General features: G+C 40.4%; 3 protein-coding genes across 4 annotated transcripts; 2 read left to right on the top strand and 1 right to left on the bottom strand.

The window, feature by feature from the left end:
* Nucleotides 1-258: 258 nt before the first annotated feature.
* LOC147216802 (claudin-4-like) lies at nt 259-1,361 on the bottom strand. The gene has a single exon (XM_086176867.1). It carries the CDS (start codon nt 1,210-1,212, stop codon nt 568-570), a length of 645 nt encoding a protein of 214 aa, XP_086032993.1. The 5' UTR covers nt 1,213-1,361; the 3' UTR covers nt 259-567.
* Nucleotides 1,362-5,939: 4,578 nt separating this feature from the next.
* On the top strand, nt 5,940-8,387 carry LOC147216803 (claudin-4-like). Its single transcript, XM_086176840.1, has one exon. The coding sequence runs from the start codon at nt 6,120-6,122 to the stop codon at nt 6,789-6,791; it is 672 nt and encodes a 223-aa protein (XP_086032966.1). The 5' UTR covers nt 5,940-6,119; the 3' UTR covers nt 6,792-8,387.
* Nucleotides 8,388-8,810: 423 nt separating this feature from the next.
* On the top strand, nt 8,811-12,332 carry LOC147216804 (claudin-3-like). Of its 2 annotated transcripts, none has more exons than XM_086176841.1 (2): nt 8,811-8,937; nt 10,364-12,332. In XM_086176841.1, the coding sequence occupies exon 2, from the start codon at nt 10,557-10,559 to the stop codon at nt 11,205-11,207; it is 651 nt and encodes a 216-aa protein (XP_086032967.1). In that variant the 5' UTR covers nt 8,811-8,937; nt 10,364-10,556; the 3' UTR covers nt 11,208-12,332. The 2 variants fall into 2 exon arrangements, with proteins under 2 accessions (XP_086032967.1, XP_086032968.1); XM_086176842.1 differs by having other exon boundaries at nt 8,822-8,937; nt 10,367-12,332.
* Nucleotides 12,333-17,385: the final 5,053 nt, after the last annotated feature.

Genomic DNA, 17,385 nt, shown 5'->3' on the forward strand with positions numbered 1-17,385 from the left:
ACCCTTGGGACTTTTGGCCACACCCAAACCTGAAAAACCAGAAACATCAGACAATAGATGCCTCTTAGACCATATAGCGGCGTTTTCAAGGTTTGTTTATTTTCTGTTGTATATTAACATTTCTATAAAAACAATGTGTAAAATAAAGCATAATTTCCATTAAAAATTGTGACAAGATTTTGGAGGATTTATTTCAATCCTCAGTTAATTGAACTAAATATAAGAGATAATTGAGAGCCACACTGTGTGTGAAAAATAAAGGCAAGCATGTTTATTAGGTTTTTAAACAAAATATTTATTTACAACTTGTTACAACTGTATGTTGCAAAAAAAAAAAAAACGGCAAACCGAGAAGATTTTCAGAATAAGATTAATATAAGAGGATACTAATTATAAAAAAAATACAATAAAGTAAAAAAAGACAGGCAAACAACCGCTATTTTTGTTTTTATATTCAGGAAGTAAAACTCGAAATGAGTTTCACCCGCTGATAATGCTGTAATTTGAAAGCTCACAGCTCAAGTAGCACCAGTCCATCTGCCTTCAACAACAATAACTGCAGACATTTCAGACGTAGTCCTTGCTCGATGCTGGTGCAGAGGCATCAGATCTTGCAGCTTTGTATCTGGCGGTGTACGAGCCCTCGTCCTTGGGAGGGCAGTTGCAGCACAGCAGCCCTCCGCCGATGATCATCAGAGCTGCAGCCCCCCACCCGATGTAGAGCGCAGCGCCAAGCTCTTTCTTCTGAGCGTTGACCAACATCGGGTTGTAGAAATCTCTGATGACAGAATTGGCCGTCCAGCAGACTGGGATCAGGCAGAGGATCCCGGCTGCGATAAAGACGACGCCGGACGCGACGCCGACCTTTGCCTTGGATGCAGGATCCTTAACACAGTTGGTACATTTCCCGCCAGCCACGGACAGCAGAATCGCCATGATGCCCACCACGATGGCGATGACGGTCAAGGCCCGGGCGGCCTGCAGGTCAGAGCTGAGGGCAAGCATGGAGTCGTAAACCTTACACTGCATCTGGCCGGTGCTCTGGACCACACAGTTCATCCATATTCCCTCCCACGTCGTCTGCGAGGTCACGATGTTGCTGCCGATGAAAGCCGAGACCTTCCACATGGGAAGGGCGCAGACCAGAATGGCGCCAATCCATCCCACGATCCCGAGGGCCGTGCCAAGCATTTGTAGTCCGGTGGACACCATTATTGTAGAGAGGTTAGCCTTTGAGTCACGTCTAATGAAAAGTCTTGAAACGGTGTGTGTTCCCTTCTCCTCTGGCAACCAAACCTGTTATCTCAGTCCCAAAGGGAGGTAAGCCTTCCGGTGCACAGGTGAGTTTTCTAAATGGGGGAGTACTTGCAAGGGAGCTGGTACATATGACCGCCTCCCTGATTGGGGAGTGGCCAGCTCGTCGCTATCATTCCCCAGGTCATACATCCACCTACTTCCAACCACCCACACCTTCTTCACTCAACTCAAAACAAACAGAAAAACTTTAAAAACCGGATTTGCATCAAGCGACGCAGTCAAACGCATTTGAGAACAATACAAGCAAGTCATGAAAGATTTTTTTTCAAGGAACGGAGACTTCATTCTTTTTTTTTTTTTCTCTTTGGCATTACTTTGAGTGGGAAAAAGGTGAATACATGATTGTTTTCTTCAGTGATGACTTAACACGCCGATACCTCAGACCGACTTACCAAATATGGTCTTGGGCCGGCTCTTCGCTTTCTGGCATCTTGTGACGAAATGTTATTGAGCCACGCACAATTTTTAACATTTCAAACATTTCAAACATTTCATGTCATCTTGGTGATTCATAATCAGTGACTCAGTGATCAGGTTATTTATCAATCGAAACTGTGTTTAATGCAAATCATCACAGGATTACAGTTTGTATAGTTTTCTGTCAGATCATTGATCTTACTTTACTCCTGACTTCAATAGCCATGAAAGATTTGCCCAGGGACATTTGAGAGGACACATTTAAATAAAATGAAAAAATATGTCAACAGGTTAGCATGCTAAAAAGATGGTGATAAAAGAGACAACGACACACCAGAATTCAGAACACACTCAAATGATTCACACATCCTGGAGCGGTCTTGGAAAAATCATAAAATCAGCAGTATAGATAATGGACGAATTGATGAATAAATGAATTCCTCTTTTTTAGGAACAGCTGACAAGAAATCAGAAATATGACTGAGTTTTAACTGATATACAAAGATCCGCAGCTGGCTCGATGTGTGGGGTGTGTTTGCGTGGATCGTGACACAAAAAACATCAGCAGTACCGTCAGTATCAGCATAATACTGATAATGATATGATGATAAGAATAATGAAAAAAAAAAAACAATGACAACAACAAAAACAACAATAATTATATTAATGATAATGAAATTATTATAGTTCATTATTGGACACATTTAAAGTTGTCCATCTCAGTGCCGCTGGTTTATTCTTACACCAATGATGATATAAAAAGAATGACATTCTTAAACCAAGGCTAGGCATGAAAAGCGCCAGATGCAGTTCGGCACAGACCAGGGTTTTTTGGAATTGTTTGTCATTTCACACATCAATGTCGGAGAACAGAAGATTTGAATAAGATTTCCTAGAAGCGCACATTTTCTGTGGGAAGGCCGAGGTCGCCTTTGATGAACGCTCTCATCTTCCACCCATTTGAATTCTCCGAATCAAACTGAAGGCTGATTGTACTCGCAAACATATAAGGATTTTGTTGTTCACCCGAATTCATAGCGCAGGATCTTGTTCTTGAACAGAGGAGAGCCAGTGCAAGCGCAGTTAATATGATATACAACCTATCTGACAGGTCCGGCTTCTTTGCTGGGCCAACTTGGGCTTGAAAGTATGCTGTTCTTGGATCTGCCCAAAGGGAGGCAGCAACTTCTATTCTAAAACACATCAAACCAGGTGTGTACGTCCGTGTGTGTGTGTTAACACTCGTCTCATCACAATCAGAATTAATCACAAGGGGCGGTGGAATGCTAGTTTGGTTATTTGCGTGCGGTTCATCACAAAAACCCCGGGTTAGGTTTGGTCAGGGAGATGATGAAGGACGAGGGCTTTGAAAGCATTTGCTTCACTCTGTGTTCAAACAGATCTTAACTGCACTTTTTAATGTGTCCATAAATCTCTAAGCAGCCATTAAATCCAAGGCCCCAACTCTTTCAAGAGACTCATCACTTAGTAACTGAGTGCCCACTGAGTGCCTCGCAAAGCAACAGAGAAGTAGAGCACGCAGAATTCCCCTGCCCTAGTTAGACCGGTGTTGTTTGAAGTGATATAAAGATGCAAATTTAGCACATAACGTGTTGGTAAACATCAGTGGTGTGGAAACATAAACTTTTATGACTGTGATTTGCAGTATCAGGTTCTCTCATGTTAAGAATTCTGTCAAGCTATAATGATAAAAGTCATGTTTACTGAAGAGGGACACCTTCAATATTTCAGTTATTTGTGACCTCCAGTGAAGCTACAGATTAAATGCATGTTCTTGTCTTGGCGAGACCTTTGTTCTGATATATATACATATATACTGCTCAAAAAAATAAAGGGAACACTTGAACAACACAATGTAACTCCAAGTCAATCACACGTCTGTGAAATCATAGTGTCCACTCAGGAAGCAACACAGATTCATTTTGACTTGTTTTAAGGACATTACGTCAAAGTTGGATCAGCCAGGAGTTTGTTTTTAGACTTTAATTTTGAGTGTGATTCCTAATCCAGACCTCCATGGTTGATACAATTGATTTCCATTGATCATTTTTGTGTGATTTTGTTGTCAGCACATTCAACTGTATAAAGAGCAAAGTATTTCATAAGAATATTTCATTCATTTAGATCTAGGATGTGTTTTTTAAGTGTTCCCTTTATTTTTTTGAGCAGTGTATATACTGTAGATCCGTTTATTTACCAGTAGGTCCCAGGTTCTCCTGTTTCCTCCCAGAGTCTAAAAACATGCAGCGGTTCATTGGAAACCCTAAATTGCCCAGACGTGTGAATGAAAGGCCTTGCGTTCGCCTGGTGACCAGTCCGGGGTGAACCCCGCCTCTCGCCGGATGACGTCCGGGAAAGGCCGGGATCCTGGACCCTGCAGCCGCGCAAAGCCAGGAAAATTACGGCATACATGTACACTACTTGAAAAAATAAAGGGAACACTTAAACAACACAATGTCACTCCAAACTGTCCACTTAGGAAGCAACACAGATTCATTCTGACTTGTTTTAAGGACATTACATCAAAGTTGGATCAGTCTGTTGTGTATTTTTCCAAATCCAGACCTCCATGGGTGAATAAATTTCATTTTCATTGATCATTTTTGTGTGATTTTGTTGTCAGCACATTCAACTATGTAAAGTACAAAGTATTTAATAAGAATATTTCATTCATTCAGATGTAGGATGTGTTATTTTAGTGTGTCCTTTATTTTTTTGAGCAGTGCATATACTGTAGATCCGTTTATTTATTTATAAGTTGAAACTGCAACCTGAACAGGGTGACTGAGAGTCAAAAGTTCCTTTCTTTGTAAGACAGAGTTCAATTGACCCAATTACAGATTTCCCATCCTGAGTGGCACAGATTGACGGTTTGTTCGTCAACATGTAAAATTAAAAAAATCCTTTCAGGAAAATTGTGGATTTATTTCAAGTTAAAACTTTAACTGTATTGTTTTTATTGAATTATATTGTACTTAATCTGTTAAAAAAAATCACTGAATGCCAGTGAGTAGCTTTTGTTTCCAGTGAGTAGCTTTTGTTTCCAGTCAAACACAAAATGATATCTGGATTTACTAAGCATTGTATATCATTTAACTTCAGATAATTCTGGCACAGATATGGTCTTGGCTGTTGGCAAATGATCTGTTTCCTTCCTATACTATGATAGGCTACAATTAATAGCATTTTATCAGCTTTTATCTTATCGCATTTGCTGGGTTAACTGTTCCTCTGGCAGACACGCTTGACACATGCATACGCTCATGTTTGCACGCATACAAAACAAAAGTGTGTCAGTGTGATAGCGGTTGTTACACAGTACCTACCTGTATGATGAACCTACAGGGACCATGAAGATGTTTCTGCAGCACTTTTGAGCTCTTTCTGGAGAGTTCATACTGATCAGGATGTCCTTCGCCATTTCTCTTCCATATCACAAAGAAATACCGTCTCTGCCACCGGTACCGCCGGGTGACTGTTAATCTACCAGGTTCCCTTTTCCCAGTTTTGGAGAAGCTTAAAACAATAAACTTTACCTCCAACACCCAACTTGGAATTGGATAAAGTTTGCCATTAACTAGAATTTTACTGTACTATGTGACCCTGTGGTGAAGATACATGGCTCTGCTGTAAAAATGCTCATGTTTTACTCCAGGCTATAAAAATACAACTGAAAACATCAAAACTGATAATCCCAAATGGGGAATAGATAGAGATGTGCACATTGTCTCCTTTGTCCCTTCCTGTCGATCTCAAATATGACCCTCCACTATGCAAACATTGTCTCTCTCTTTCTTTCTTGCTCACACACACACACACACACACACACACACACACACACAGGAAGTGGTCACATACACATGTTTTACACATATTTTACAATGCATGTTTGTTAATCCATTCCAGTTCCCTGTGGTCACCTATCAACCACATAACAAGCTCTGCCCTGGCCACTCATTACCAAGTGAAAGCAATAAAGCTAACGCACACAAGCTACCATGGGCAAAAGGTTAAACCATAAAAAATGCTCTTTATTTGATAAAGTACCAACACACCCTGGTGGACTTCCCCGATTGGCCTGACCAAAAGAGTGATGTCATGTTTGAGGAGGGTCTACCCATCTGGCAATAAAAAGATACCCAGATAAGAGTTGTGAACTCCTTAAGAGCTGCAAATAAGTGGACAACAACATCGGGGCAGGGCGCGCTCAAGGACCGGAGAGCAGCCGTGTGTGACAAGGACCGATTCGAAAGCGGCGGCGTGAGGAGCGGAAGAACCCAGCGGAGGAAGGGGACATAAATCCGAAAAGGGAAGTTTTCTGCCAGATCGCGTTTGATCGGCGAGGGCGACTCCTCGGGTGCACCATGCCGTCTTTCGGACTGGAACTGGCCGGAGTGGCCCTGTCAGTGGTCGGCTGGCTCCTCAGCATAGTGAGCTGCGCTCTTCCCATGTGGAAGGTCTCCGCTTTCATCGGAGCCAACATTGTTACAGCTCAGGTGTACTGGGAGGGCCTGTGGATGAGCTGCGTGGTGCAGAGCACGGGGCAGATGCAGTGTAAAGTCTACGACTCCATGCTCGCGCTACCCGAGGACCTGCAGGCCGCCAGGGCGCTCACCGTCGTCTCCATCATCGTGGGGTCGGTGGCCCTCCTCATTTCTTTAGTGGGCGCCAAGTGCACCAACTGCATCGAGGAAGAGGGGGTCAAGGCCAAAGTGATGGCCGCCTCCGGCGGGGCCTTCATCACAGCGGCTTTGGCACAGCTGGTGCCCGTTTCCTGGTCGGCAAACAGCATCGTGGTCGAATTCTACAGTCCCATCATCCCCGCCGGTCAGAAGATGGAGATCGGGGCAGCTCTGTATTTGGGCTGGGCGGCGGCGGCCTTGCTGCTGGTCGGAGGCGCCATCCTCTGCTGCAGCTGCCCGCCCAAAGAAGAGAAGCCGGCCAGGTACAGCTTGCACCAACAGAGTCGCATCGCGTACACGGCCGCTCCGAGGTCGACGGCCCAAAGCTCCTACAACAGGAGGGACTACGTCTGAGGAGGAAGCCGCGACTCCTGTAGTTTCCCACGTATCCTTCCGCTTCGCGAAACTGAAAGTTTATAATCTTGGCTCATCTACGACGTTCGGACTTTTTATCAATGGATATTCAGGATTGAAATGTTTGGAGTTCTATTTGGATGCTTTTGAAAATGCTATGCGATAGTTTGATGATGCTGTTTACATGTGACTGGAAATTATCAGCAAATTCCTACAAAGTGTAAATGGCTAAATATGGTAAAGGAACATTTGAGAAAACATTTTACATAAAGAGTTTGGCGAGAAGACAACACTTTGTTTTATATTTATTTTCGTGCTTAAATGTTCTTCGTTGTTCATATCAAGTATCACACTATGGAGGAAATAGGGACGCTGTTAAAAATTAGGATTTTGTGCTTCTGTGCAAATGATTTATACATTATATACAGTGTATGGATAACATGAGTGCATTGATTGGGCCACAGCAGTGAAATACACAAAATGGAGCTCACCTGGGGCTTGAAACAAGGTCAAAATGGTGGAGTGGACTGTAAAAAGGATGACAGGAAATCAAGTAAAATCACTGGTTGGAGAAAATTGGCGTATAATTCAAATGCTCATCTGTTTCTGCAGCAGAAATTTGACATTTTCTATATGGTTTTATATGACACTTTTGTTGTTTGAACAGTGTACATTGTGTTTTTGTCAGGTAGCGATGAATGCAGTTTTACAAGAGTAGAGAAGACTTGAATGCTAATAAAGATATTTTCTGATATTTCTAAATACCTGGAATGAGAGAAATGTAATCTTGGAAACAAATAACTGAAAAACGATATCCAAGAATTCAATACACTTAAAATAACAAGCTACTTTATTTATACATCTGGTTTCTACACATCTGACTTTGGATAAGACCTGACATTTCTTTTCATTAGTTTTTATTGATTTTTTTATTTTTAAAAATTCTGTGATTTATGGATGCTGAAAAATCATTTAATAAGTTATTCCTATTCTATAATCATTTGTTACAACTCTGTAGTGCCTATTCAAATTTTTTGAAGGTTTTCAAAATACTTGCTAATATTATTGTCCCTCATCAGGAACTCATAGGAAGATAACATATTATTGTTTGTTATGATAACAAACATTAATATGGAGGAAAGAGCAGTAAAGAAATATACATACAGTGTAAATAGAGAGTCTAGACCAAAATCCCTTCAATATATACTTCTGAATGTTGCACTTGTGCATTTATACTCCTGTAAATTATATTAATTGATGATATTTGCAGTCTGTAAACAATATACGATGATTGTTATTCCTTAAAAAATACGTCATGCGATTCAGTAAATGCTAGGATTTTCTCAGCTGTTTGTGTTTTATATTTCATTAAAACTAAGAGACAACTCTCCCCCTCAGCCGTAATTATATCTTGTTTTTATTTATTGGTGTACAAAATGTATTTATCCTCTCCAAATGATCATTGAAGACCGAGCCACAGACTTCAAAATCTTGAATACAAAGAACTCTGTAATGATAAGTGAGTTCATTCTTTCAAACAATGTTCCTGGACATTCTCCAATTTCCGCTTTAACGCTAATGAATGAACCTTTTTTAACACCCGGATGACGTGTTACATGGTTCACACGTAAATCTACGATGGGTTTCGACGGGGTCAGAATAGAAGACCCCTTCTGCTCGTGGTTTCACTCTTGTTTTGGTAACAACTAGCCGGTCAATGCAGGTTTACAGTTAAAGGGCAGCTTATAGCCTCTGGCTGTTTTGTCATTTGACCGCGGCTGACGTTGCTATAAAAACATAGGTTGGATGATGGAGGCACACGAGAAGGAAAAAAAAAACCATCTTTATTCTTTCGCCTTGCAGTTTGTTTGCGTGCTGTTTGTATTCCCCTGTGTTTTATGGTGCGGGGGCGGGAGGGAGGCATGTGAGGACTCTTTTCAACGTACATTTGTTTATGCATGTTTTGCCAGCCCCTTTCTAACCTTTGGACAAACACCTTGACCAGATGCAGGTCCAGAAGATCATGAGAGTGTGCTTGAGCAATGGGCATGGGTCAGAGGTTTTCCATTGAAAAACTGAAAAGAAGCTCCTTTTTCACTTTCAGAACATTATAGCTGTGTTAGAAAGGACCCTACTATTATTTCTGGTATGTCCCAAACTGTATTATTATTATTATTATTATTGCAACAATACTGTGGTTTAGTGGTTTATATCAGAACTGTCCACCGTGGTTATTTAATCTTAAAACATTATTTACAAGATAAAATAAAGTATTTTCTACCAGCCATTGTTAAAATTTGATCCTGGTATGAATTGTTTTATTCTCTTTGAGTACCTGAATATACTGTACCTTCAGCTCTTTTTTTACTTCCTTTTTAGATGTGGGAGGTCTGAATGAGTTGAAGGTCCAAATAAAACTTCAGATAGTATTTTAACTGATAGCTGTGTTTTGGAAGCATCGACTACCTCTCAATCCAAACAAGTATCATTTGCTTTTGGGCTTTGCTTTATTGTAGCAGTCGGATAGGAATGCATCTGCCCAGTATTTCCATATGTTACTTGCAGCGAGATCTTTGACTGGCTGTAAAACTTACGTATCACTATATCTTGTATACAAAGGCCATCTCGCCCTCTTTGTCCTCACAGAGACACACCCACTGGTTGGCATTCCCTGATAATTTCATTCTCCGTTAGCTCCCCTCCTATGTGTGCACTTCCACAAGGGAAAGTGCATGCAATGCATTTGACATATAACTCCAGTCAATTGAATATTTAGTCAATTATTAAGTGGCAGAAAGCTGTGTGAACTTGTTTTTGCTGTGCTCATGGTATCGATGATCGCCGTGTCGCCGGACGTCTCTGAAATTGAAAAACTCCGAAGAACAGCGAGCAGTTATTAACAGGTCCCTTCAAACTGAAAGTTGATATTCATGCATTTAAAGCGCATCTCAATCCGAATCAATGTAGAGTACAATGCTGATCATTTTCCACTGACCCTCTTCATCATGATACATGAAACCATGCGCTTTTTCAGGTATTATTTGCTTTTGGAAGTTAATATAACCGATACCAAGAAGATGATGCTCTCTGTGTGTCGAAGGTGTCAGAAAAGTTCTCTGGATTTGTATTTGCTCTGGGTGCAGTTATTCTGGTTTTCCGGCAGCGCTTCGGGATTTTTTTTCCTCGTACAGATTTGAAACTGAAGAAGCCGACACCTTTGTGTGTGTGTTTGTGTGTGTATGTGTGCACACACATTTGTACGTGTGTGTGTTTGCATGTGAAACTTTGCTCCCAATGGTTGGTTATATGCATTTTGTAGATTATTCTTTTTTTTTTTTCAACACAATCAGCTGTCTCATTTTCAGTCACCATTGTCCGAAATTCTACTCCCTGCTTTGGTTGTTCAAAAAAAAAGGCAACCATCTCACCCGTCCCCAACCCCCACCCATGACACACACACACACCCTTCCTCCATCACATCCCTCCTTCACCGCCCTGCCTCCAGCTCCCCTCCTCCACTTTATGTACACAGGTGTTTTTTACTCTGTTTTTTCTTCTTTTTTTTCTTTTAGAAGACAGCCTCTCCCTGACATCATCAGGGGGCTCCTCCTCAATCACCTGGGGTATAAAAGACCTGTTTCCGTGGCAGCGTGTCACACACCACACACGCTTACGGGAGCTCAAGCCTCCCGAGGACACCTGAGCACGGGGTGCTTTTCCCGGAAATAAGACGATTTAACGTCCGTCATCTGAGAAACAGCCAGAATGTCGATGGGCATGGAGATTGTGGGCATTGCCCTCGGGGTCCTCGGATTTATAATAGCCATTGTGGCGTGCGCGCTGCCAATGTGGAGAGTGTCAGCCTTCGTGGGAGCTAACATCATCACGGCTCAGACTATCTGGGAGGGTCTGTGGATGAACTGCGTCACCCAGAGCACCGGTCAGATGCAGTGCAAGGTCTACGACTCCATGCTGGCTTTGCCTCAGGAGCTACAGGCCTCCAGAGCGATGATGATTATCGCCATCATACTCGGAGTCCTGGGGGTCATGATCTCCATCGTCGGCGCCAAATGCACCAACTGCATCGAAGAAGAGGCGCCCAAGGCCAAAGTGATGATCATTGCCGGTATCTTCTTCATCCTCGCCGGCCTTTTGGTCCTCATTCCCGTCTCCTGGTCCGCCAGCGTCGTCATTCGTGATTTCTACAGCCCGCTTCTGACCAACGGGCAAAGGAGGGAGCTGGGAGCTTCGCTCTACATCGGTTGGGGAGCTTCTGCGCTGCTGCTGATCGGCGGGGCGATGCTGTGCAGCAGCTGTCCACCCAAAGAGGAGAAGTACAAGCCTCCTCGGATGGCTTACTCTGCGCCTCGCAGCGTCAGCGCAGGCGGAGGATATGACAGAAAAGACTACGTTTGAACCGAGAGCAGAATAACTGTATTTCGTGTGTTGTCCGTAAATGTGTCCCTGTGCGTTCGTTTTTCATTTACTTTGCAAAGATGCATCCCTGAGAGACTCCGAGATGAAGCCATGTGTAAATAGCAACCATTAGCTTTGCTTTGTCTGAAGTGTTCTTTTAGAACAGCTGTTTGTAAAAAAAAAAATAAAAAAAAATTAATCTTGTTCCGATTCAGCTTGCATCCAGTTGAAATATTTATCCCGAATGTTTTGTTAAGCTTGAAAACACAAAAACCGTGTGACGCTTTGTCATTAGCCGTCGCTCATTGCTGGTTTTAAATTTCACTGAAACTTTATGTTAAGATGCCATTTGTGCTCTCACAATGACCGGGAAGACTCAGGTCTCGTTTTACATGGATTTGCCTATGTGATTGGTCGCTCTGCTCTGTATGTGTGTGTGTGTGTGCCTGTGCGTGTGTGCCTGTGCGTGTGTGTGTGTGTGTGTGTGTGTGTGTGTGTGTGTGTGCATTTTGCATAGAATATTTGCCTAGGAGTTTCTGTTAAGACTGAAACTAAAGATGGATCCCCGATTACGGCCCCTGGCAGCAACTTTATCACCTTCCTCACAGTTTCCTTCCACAAGGACACAAAGGAGCCTGTTGGACTGACTATTTTGTGTCAGTGTGCGTTACTGTCATTGATAGTTATTTTTTGTATTTGATTTTTTTTGTCGTATATTTCAAAAAGTCAATATGTGTGTCTGTTTTAAACAGAGCTGCATTGTCATTGTGTCTTTATTTACATTTTGAATCTTTCACATTTGTATATATATGCACTGGCGTTTATAGTTGTCTTTACATGAAACGAAGAGCCAAAGGCATGTGTCTGTGTGTGTGTGTGTTAATGTGTGTTAGTGTGTGTGTGTGTGTGCACGCGCATGTGTGTGTTTTGTAAAACAATGCCTCAAGGGAACGTAACAGCAGCTGCTCTAGGATGTTTGTTTCCCAATCAATAGGATGTTGTTTTCACCCAAGAGGTAGAGCTGTGTACATACGGGCATGTGAAAATGGGAACGTGCCATTGTTTTTTTGATTTTTTTCCAGTAAATAATCAGTCGGTCAATAAAGTCACATTTAATCAATCACATTTGGGCTTTTTTTTATTCATCTTCACTTAGAAAAGGTCACTCTTTGGTGCACTGGATATACAGGAGAGTTGTGAGAAACCAAAACAAACAGGGATCAGCTAAGTCAAACACTGGGTTGGACTGGTATTTTTTGTTCAGCCACTGGCAAACGAAATGTGCAGGTGTTGCAGGCAGGTCGCAGTCTCCTAAGGATTCATCAAATTTGAGTGAAAAAAAGGCATGTTTCGCATTTTATGGGAAGCAAACTGTTCTAAAGTTAAGACTAAAAAAAGACAAACTAGGGTTCAGATTGAAGCACTGCAAAGAGAAAGAGAGGAGATGTTAAAGAATGGTGCCTGCAACTGTGAGGACGGTGAAAAAAAAAGGAATTTTTATGTGTCAACCTTGTGATTTATGTTTGAGTTTTTTTAATTTTTTATATTTTTCAAATACATAACTCATGGTGCGTTAACATGTCAAATATATATCAGGAAAGCAATGCCCAAAGGTGAAGGAAAGAGAAAGAAAACAATCAGAAAAAAGGAAAACATTTGTGAATTATGGGACTTCCTCCCTCTCTTTTCCAAAAAACTATAGAAATAATATAGTAATTTGAGTTGCCACGTGGGCGAGTGCAGATCCAGTTCAAGCACAGTATGCATTTGGATGGAGAAAGATGGAGATGGAAATCCACCACTGGTCATTCTTGGTATAATTTTTTGATTAGCTACACCTTTTTACCAAAATACATAAATGCAGCTTTTTTTTCCAAATATTTTTTTTACTACTTAAACAGTGCGTGTTTTTGTCTGCTTTACATTTTTGACATTTATTGGTCTGTTGTGTAAATACAGGTTGAATAGGGTATCACTGCAAGGGCAATAAAAAACAGATGTGGTTCAGCTGACTTATTGATATGATGCTCATGTCACATGGGGGGCGGGGGGGGGGGGGGGGGGTGAACCATTTAGTCACAGGGTTTTTCAGCCTTATCAGTAGAGAATAGCAGCAAAGGTACTTTATCAGCCCTGAAAGCTCACTGAACCGTTCTTTGTCACCAGGTTTTACCAAGCAGCCACACATGTCTGCCATGTAATCTCAGCAGACCATCGCAGAGGTAGGTCAGTGAGTGGAATTTGACCAATTTATTTGAACTCGACTGTGACTCACTTACCTGTGAGAGCAACGACTCAACAGGACAAACACCCTAAATCGCATTGTAAAAGATATTATTTTCTGTCTTCAGCAGAAAAAAAGGGACAAGGAAACAGAGACGCAAGATTTTTAACTGATTGAGCCAAAAATAGTCAATTACTTAACAAAATGATCAGGCCATTAAAATGAAAGTTTGGGATTTTGCTTTAATTTATCTGATTTAAACACCAAATGAACATGGGCTCACTTGGAAAAAAAACTACAATTTTACATGAGTATTAAAGGGACCCTGTGGAACTTTAAATTGACAGTTCATCCGCTGATCTGCCGTCAGCCATCATGAAGGTTCGTTTAATCCATAACCTTCATGATCCTTGGAGGAAGATGACCTACCCCACCCCAGTCCTCCGCCCGTGGCCTAACAGTGTGTGGCAACCCTGTACTCCAACCTGGAACTCTTTGACTCCCAGCATCTCTATGCAAACTCCATGCAGAAGGCAGTTAGACTGTCTAATTATCGCTCTGTTACACTTAAATGACATCATGTGAATTCGTTGCAGAGCATTATATAAATTCAAGTTATCACTATCACTACTACTACTCAAAGAAATAACAACAATTTATGGAATAAGCAATGCTGTAAGCGATTATAACATGTAAGTATGTCCGACCATCTTAGTTCCGTCAGTCTGACATCTTTATTTTGTGATAGCCGGCAGATCTGGCAACCCAGTGTTAAGAAGAAATGGAAGGGGAAAAAAAGCGTAGCTTCTCCTTTTCAGCCCCATGTGTTAGAGACAGGCCCGTCAAATCCTCTCTTTCCAGAACACGTGAATTTGACAAGTAGCGGGTTTCTCACAAACAAGATGAGGATCAGACAGCAAAGTCCAACAGGATCCTGATAGAGACACTAGAGAGGTTGCAGGTTATCAATGATTATTTTAACCTTGTTGATTGACGCAGTGTCAGCTTGTAAAAGAAAAAATCCTGTCTTAAGACTTGAAATGTCTCATGGTGTGTTTTACATTTATTAATAATATTATTATTCATCAAAAGGGGACTTGTGATGGAACATACTCCAGTATTATCTATAAAGATTTAAATTGAAGATGTATTCTCAGGTTATGCTCCACAAACTGAAGCAGTATCAGATCCTTTTGTCAGTATATACCAGTCACTACTGACAACAGGTCATATTTTCAACTGGAATATAAAAAGAAATCCAAAAGAAAGAAATCCACTTACTTAAGAAAGGGAGACAAATAAGCAAACTATCTTATCATGAGGTTAGAATGATTTTGGAGGGAGCAAGTTGTCCCTGTTTGTCACATGCAACAACTCCGAGAAGCTCTAACGTATCTTGATGTTAAAATTTGAATCTTGAATCTTGAATATTTCTGACTCACCTGACATTCTCCATTTATTTACATATATAAATATATTCATATATCAGTGATGTGCAGTCAGTAGAGGCTAGGGAGGCCGGGCCTCCCCTGTCATCATGGAAGGAAAAAAATGCAAAATGAAAAAATAAATTAAATGGTTATATTTATTCAGGGATTTGTACTATAAAGTTATTTTCCATGTCACTTCCCCATTTTTTGTTTTTTTTTCAAAATCGCCAAAAAATATTCACATTTACCATTCAAATATGAAGAGGAGACGTGAGGTGATGACGCGAGTGCCTCACCAGCCATATATAGATATATCTATCTGTCTATATATATATATATATGTGCGTGTGAGTATATATATATGTGTGTGTGTATATATGTATATATACGTATATCTATATGTGTATAGATATAGATAGATAGATATAGATATAGATATAGATATAGATATAGATATAGATAGATAGATAGATAGATAGATAGATAGATAGATAGATAGATAGATAGATAGATAGATAGATAGATAGATAGATAGATAGATAGATAGAAAGACATGTATAATGTTATATTCTTCATTCTTTATTTTTTTTATATCAACAGTATTGGCTGCTGGCTGGCAAGTTAATTCACTTATTTTCACACCTATAATGTAAGAGAATATACCCAGGATATATATATATATATATAGATCGAAACAGTCACTATATTATCATTAAACCACACCTTAGATGTACCTATTTGCAGATATAAATCATAAAAGAAGGTCATACCATTCTGATAGGATCTATGGGACTACCTGAATGCTTTTCCCAAGAAAGGTATGGTCATTTCAGGGCAAACACAGCAGGTCTTCCGAATTCAAGTTACCATTACCATACATATATATATATATGTCTATATATATATACATATATATATCATATACCCAGGAAAATCCTTACATCATTGGTATCATATTAGTTGCTTCCTCTGTTTTTTTTACCAGATGCATTGCGACAGCGTGTGTGTGTGTGTGTGTGTGTGTGTGTGTGTGTGTGTGTGTGTGTGTGTGTGTGTGTGTGTGTGTATGTGTGTGTGTGTATTGGCATGATTTGTGCAATGTGACAGCGTGTTTGTTTGGTGTGGAAGAGAACAATTTGCACTGAATTCGGAAGACCTGCTGTGTTTGCCCTGAAATGACCATACCTTTCTTGGGAAAAGCATTCAGGTAGTCCCATAGATCCTATCAGAATGGTATGACCTTCTTTTATGATTTATATCTGCAAATGGGTACATCTAAGGTGTGGTTTAATGATAATATAGTGACTGTTTCGATCACCATTTCTCATCATAAAATTAATGACACTAAGACCATATTTCCACTTCCCTATTTGCAGAACTTTGCCATTTGTTTAAACACAAAAGAAAATCCTTATGTTCTGACGGCTACAGGAAATGATAAACTGTGCACCAAAGAGCAAAATAAATGTTTTGCATATACAACATTTAGTCTGGTGATGTTAATCGAAGACATGCAAACTCTACTGTACTGAAACGATCGTTTGTACTCTCTTAGACTGAAAGAAGCTGTTAAACTACACAAATGTCACCGATCAAAGGTTTGTAAGAGTGACAGATGCGGGTCATAGTTTCATTTATGTAAGTCAGCAGGCTGTCCTCTAAAAATCACACTGGTATGTTAAACACTGGCATGACAGCGGAAAGAGCTGGAATAATATATGAATAAATAAATAAAATATCAATAAAATATTGATTGCATTATATCAGAGAAGAACGTTTCACTGCACGTATGTGCAATTTTGATTTATTTTGCAAGAACTTTATTGTTAGCCTACTTATAAGTCCAGTTATCTATGGGGTGCACGATTTGGACTTTTCACACATAGAAGAGGAAGATGGCAGAGAAAAGAATGGTCTTTGTTGCAAAGGCAAGTTATTTATTAATAGTTATTCAAACTTTAGAGGTAATTAATTTTATGAACGAAATGAGGAAGAAACTGAATTAATAGTGGGAAACATGATCCCACAGCATAAGCATTTTTCATTATTTTATTTTGCTGATCTCACAAAGACTGTCCATGTTGTGCATGCTAATTTATGCCCTTATTTTCTTATTACATTTTGAGATACATTTGCAACTTTTGCTCAGGACCAAGGGATTAACAAAAGCAAATATATTTCTCAGTGAGACTTCAAGATATATTTTTACATTATTATTCAAATAAGGTAAAGGGAAAGTATGCAGCATATGGGGTAATGTAGACACGACAAAACATTGTCTTAAATCATTATTCCCATCTGTTTACTGGGAATAGCTGCCTTTCATCATCTTAAAATTGGCTAAATCTGATTGAAAGTTTGAGGGGGAAAACTTAAATGGTTTTAATTTCTCTACTTTCATGGCGCGATTGTCTTTACAGACTGACAAATTTACGTATCATATGAAGGTGAATGATCTTTGAAAACAGAGATTATGACTGCCTCAGCTCTTCAGGTGTGAGGGAGTCATGCTGCAGTTTTCAAG

Source organism: Fistularia commersonii, chromosome 29 (assembly GCF_037954325.1).
Source record: "Fistularia commersonii isolate RoL2024-O1a breed Wild chromosome 29, RoL_Fcom_v1.0, whole genome shotgun sequence".
NCBI lineage: Eukaryota > Metazoa > Chordata > Actinopteri > Syngnathiformes > Fistulariidae > Fistularia > Fistularia commersonii.

Bases quoted from the DNA above. Each gene is read 5' to 3' on its own strand.
- LOC147216803 (XM_086176840.1), top strand. From the start codon at position 6,120: ATGCCGTCTTTCGGACTGGAACTGGCCGGAGTGGCCCTGTCAGTGGTC.
- LOC147216802 (XM_086176867.1), bottom strand. From the start codon at position 1,212: ATGGTGTCCACCGGACTACAAATGCTTGGCACGGCCCTCGGGATCGTG.
- LOC147216804 (XM_086176841.1), top strand. From the start codon at position 10,557: ATGTCGATGGGCATGGAGATTGTGGGCATTGCCCTCGGGGTCCTCGGA.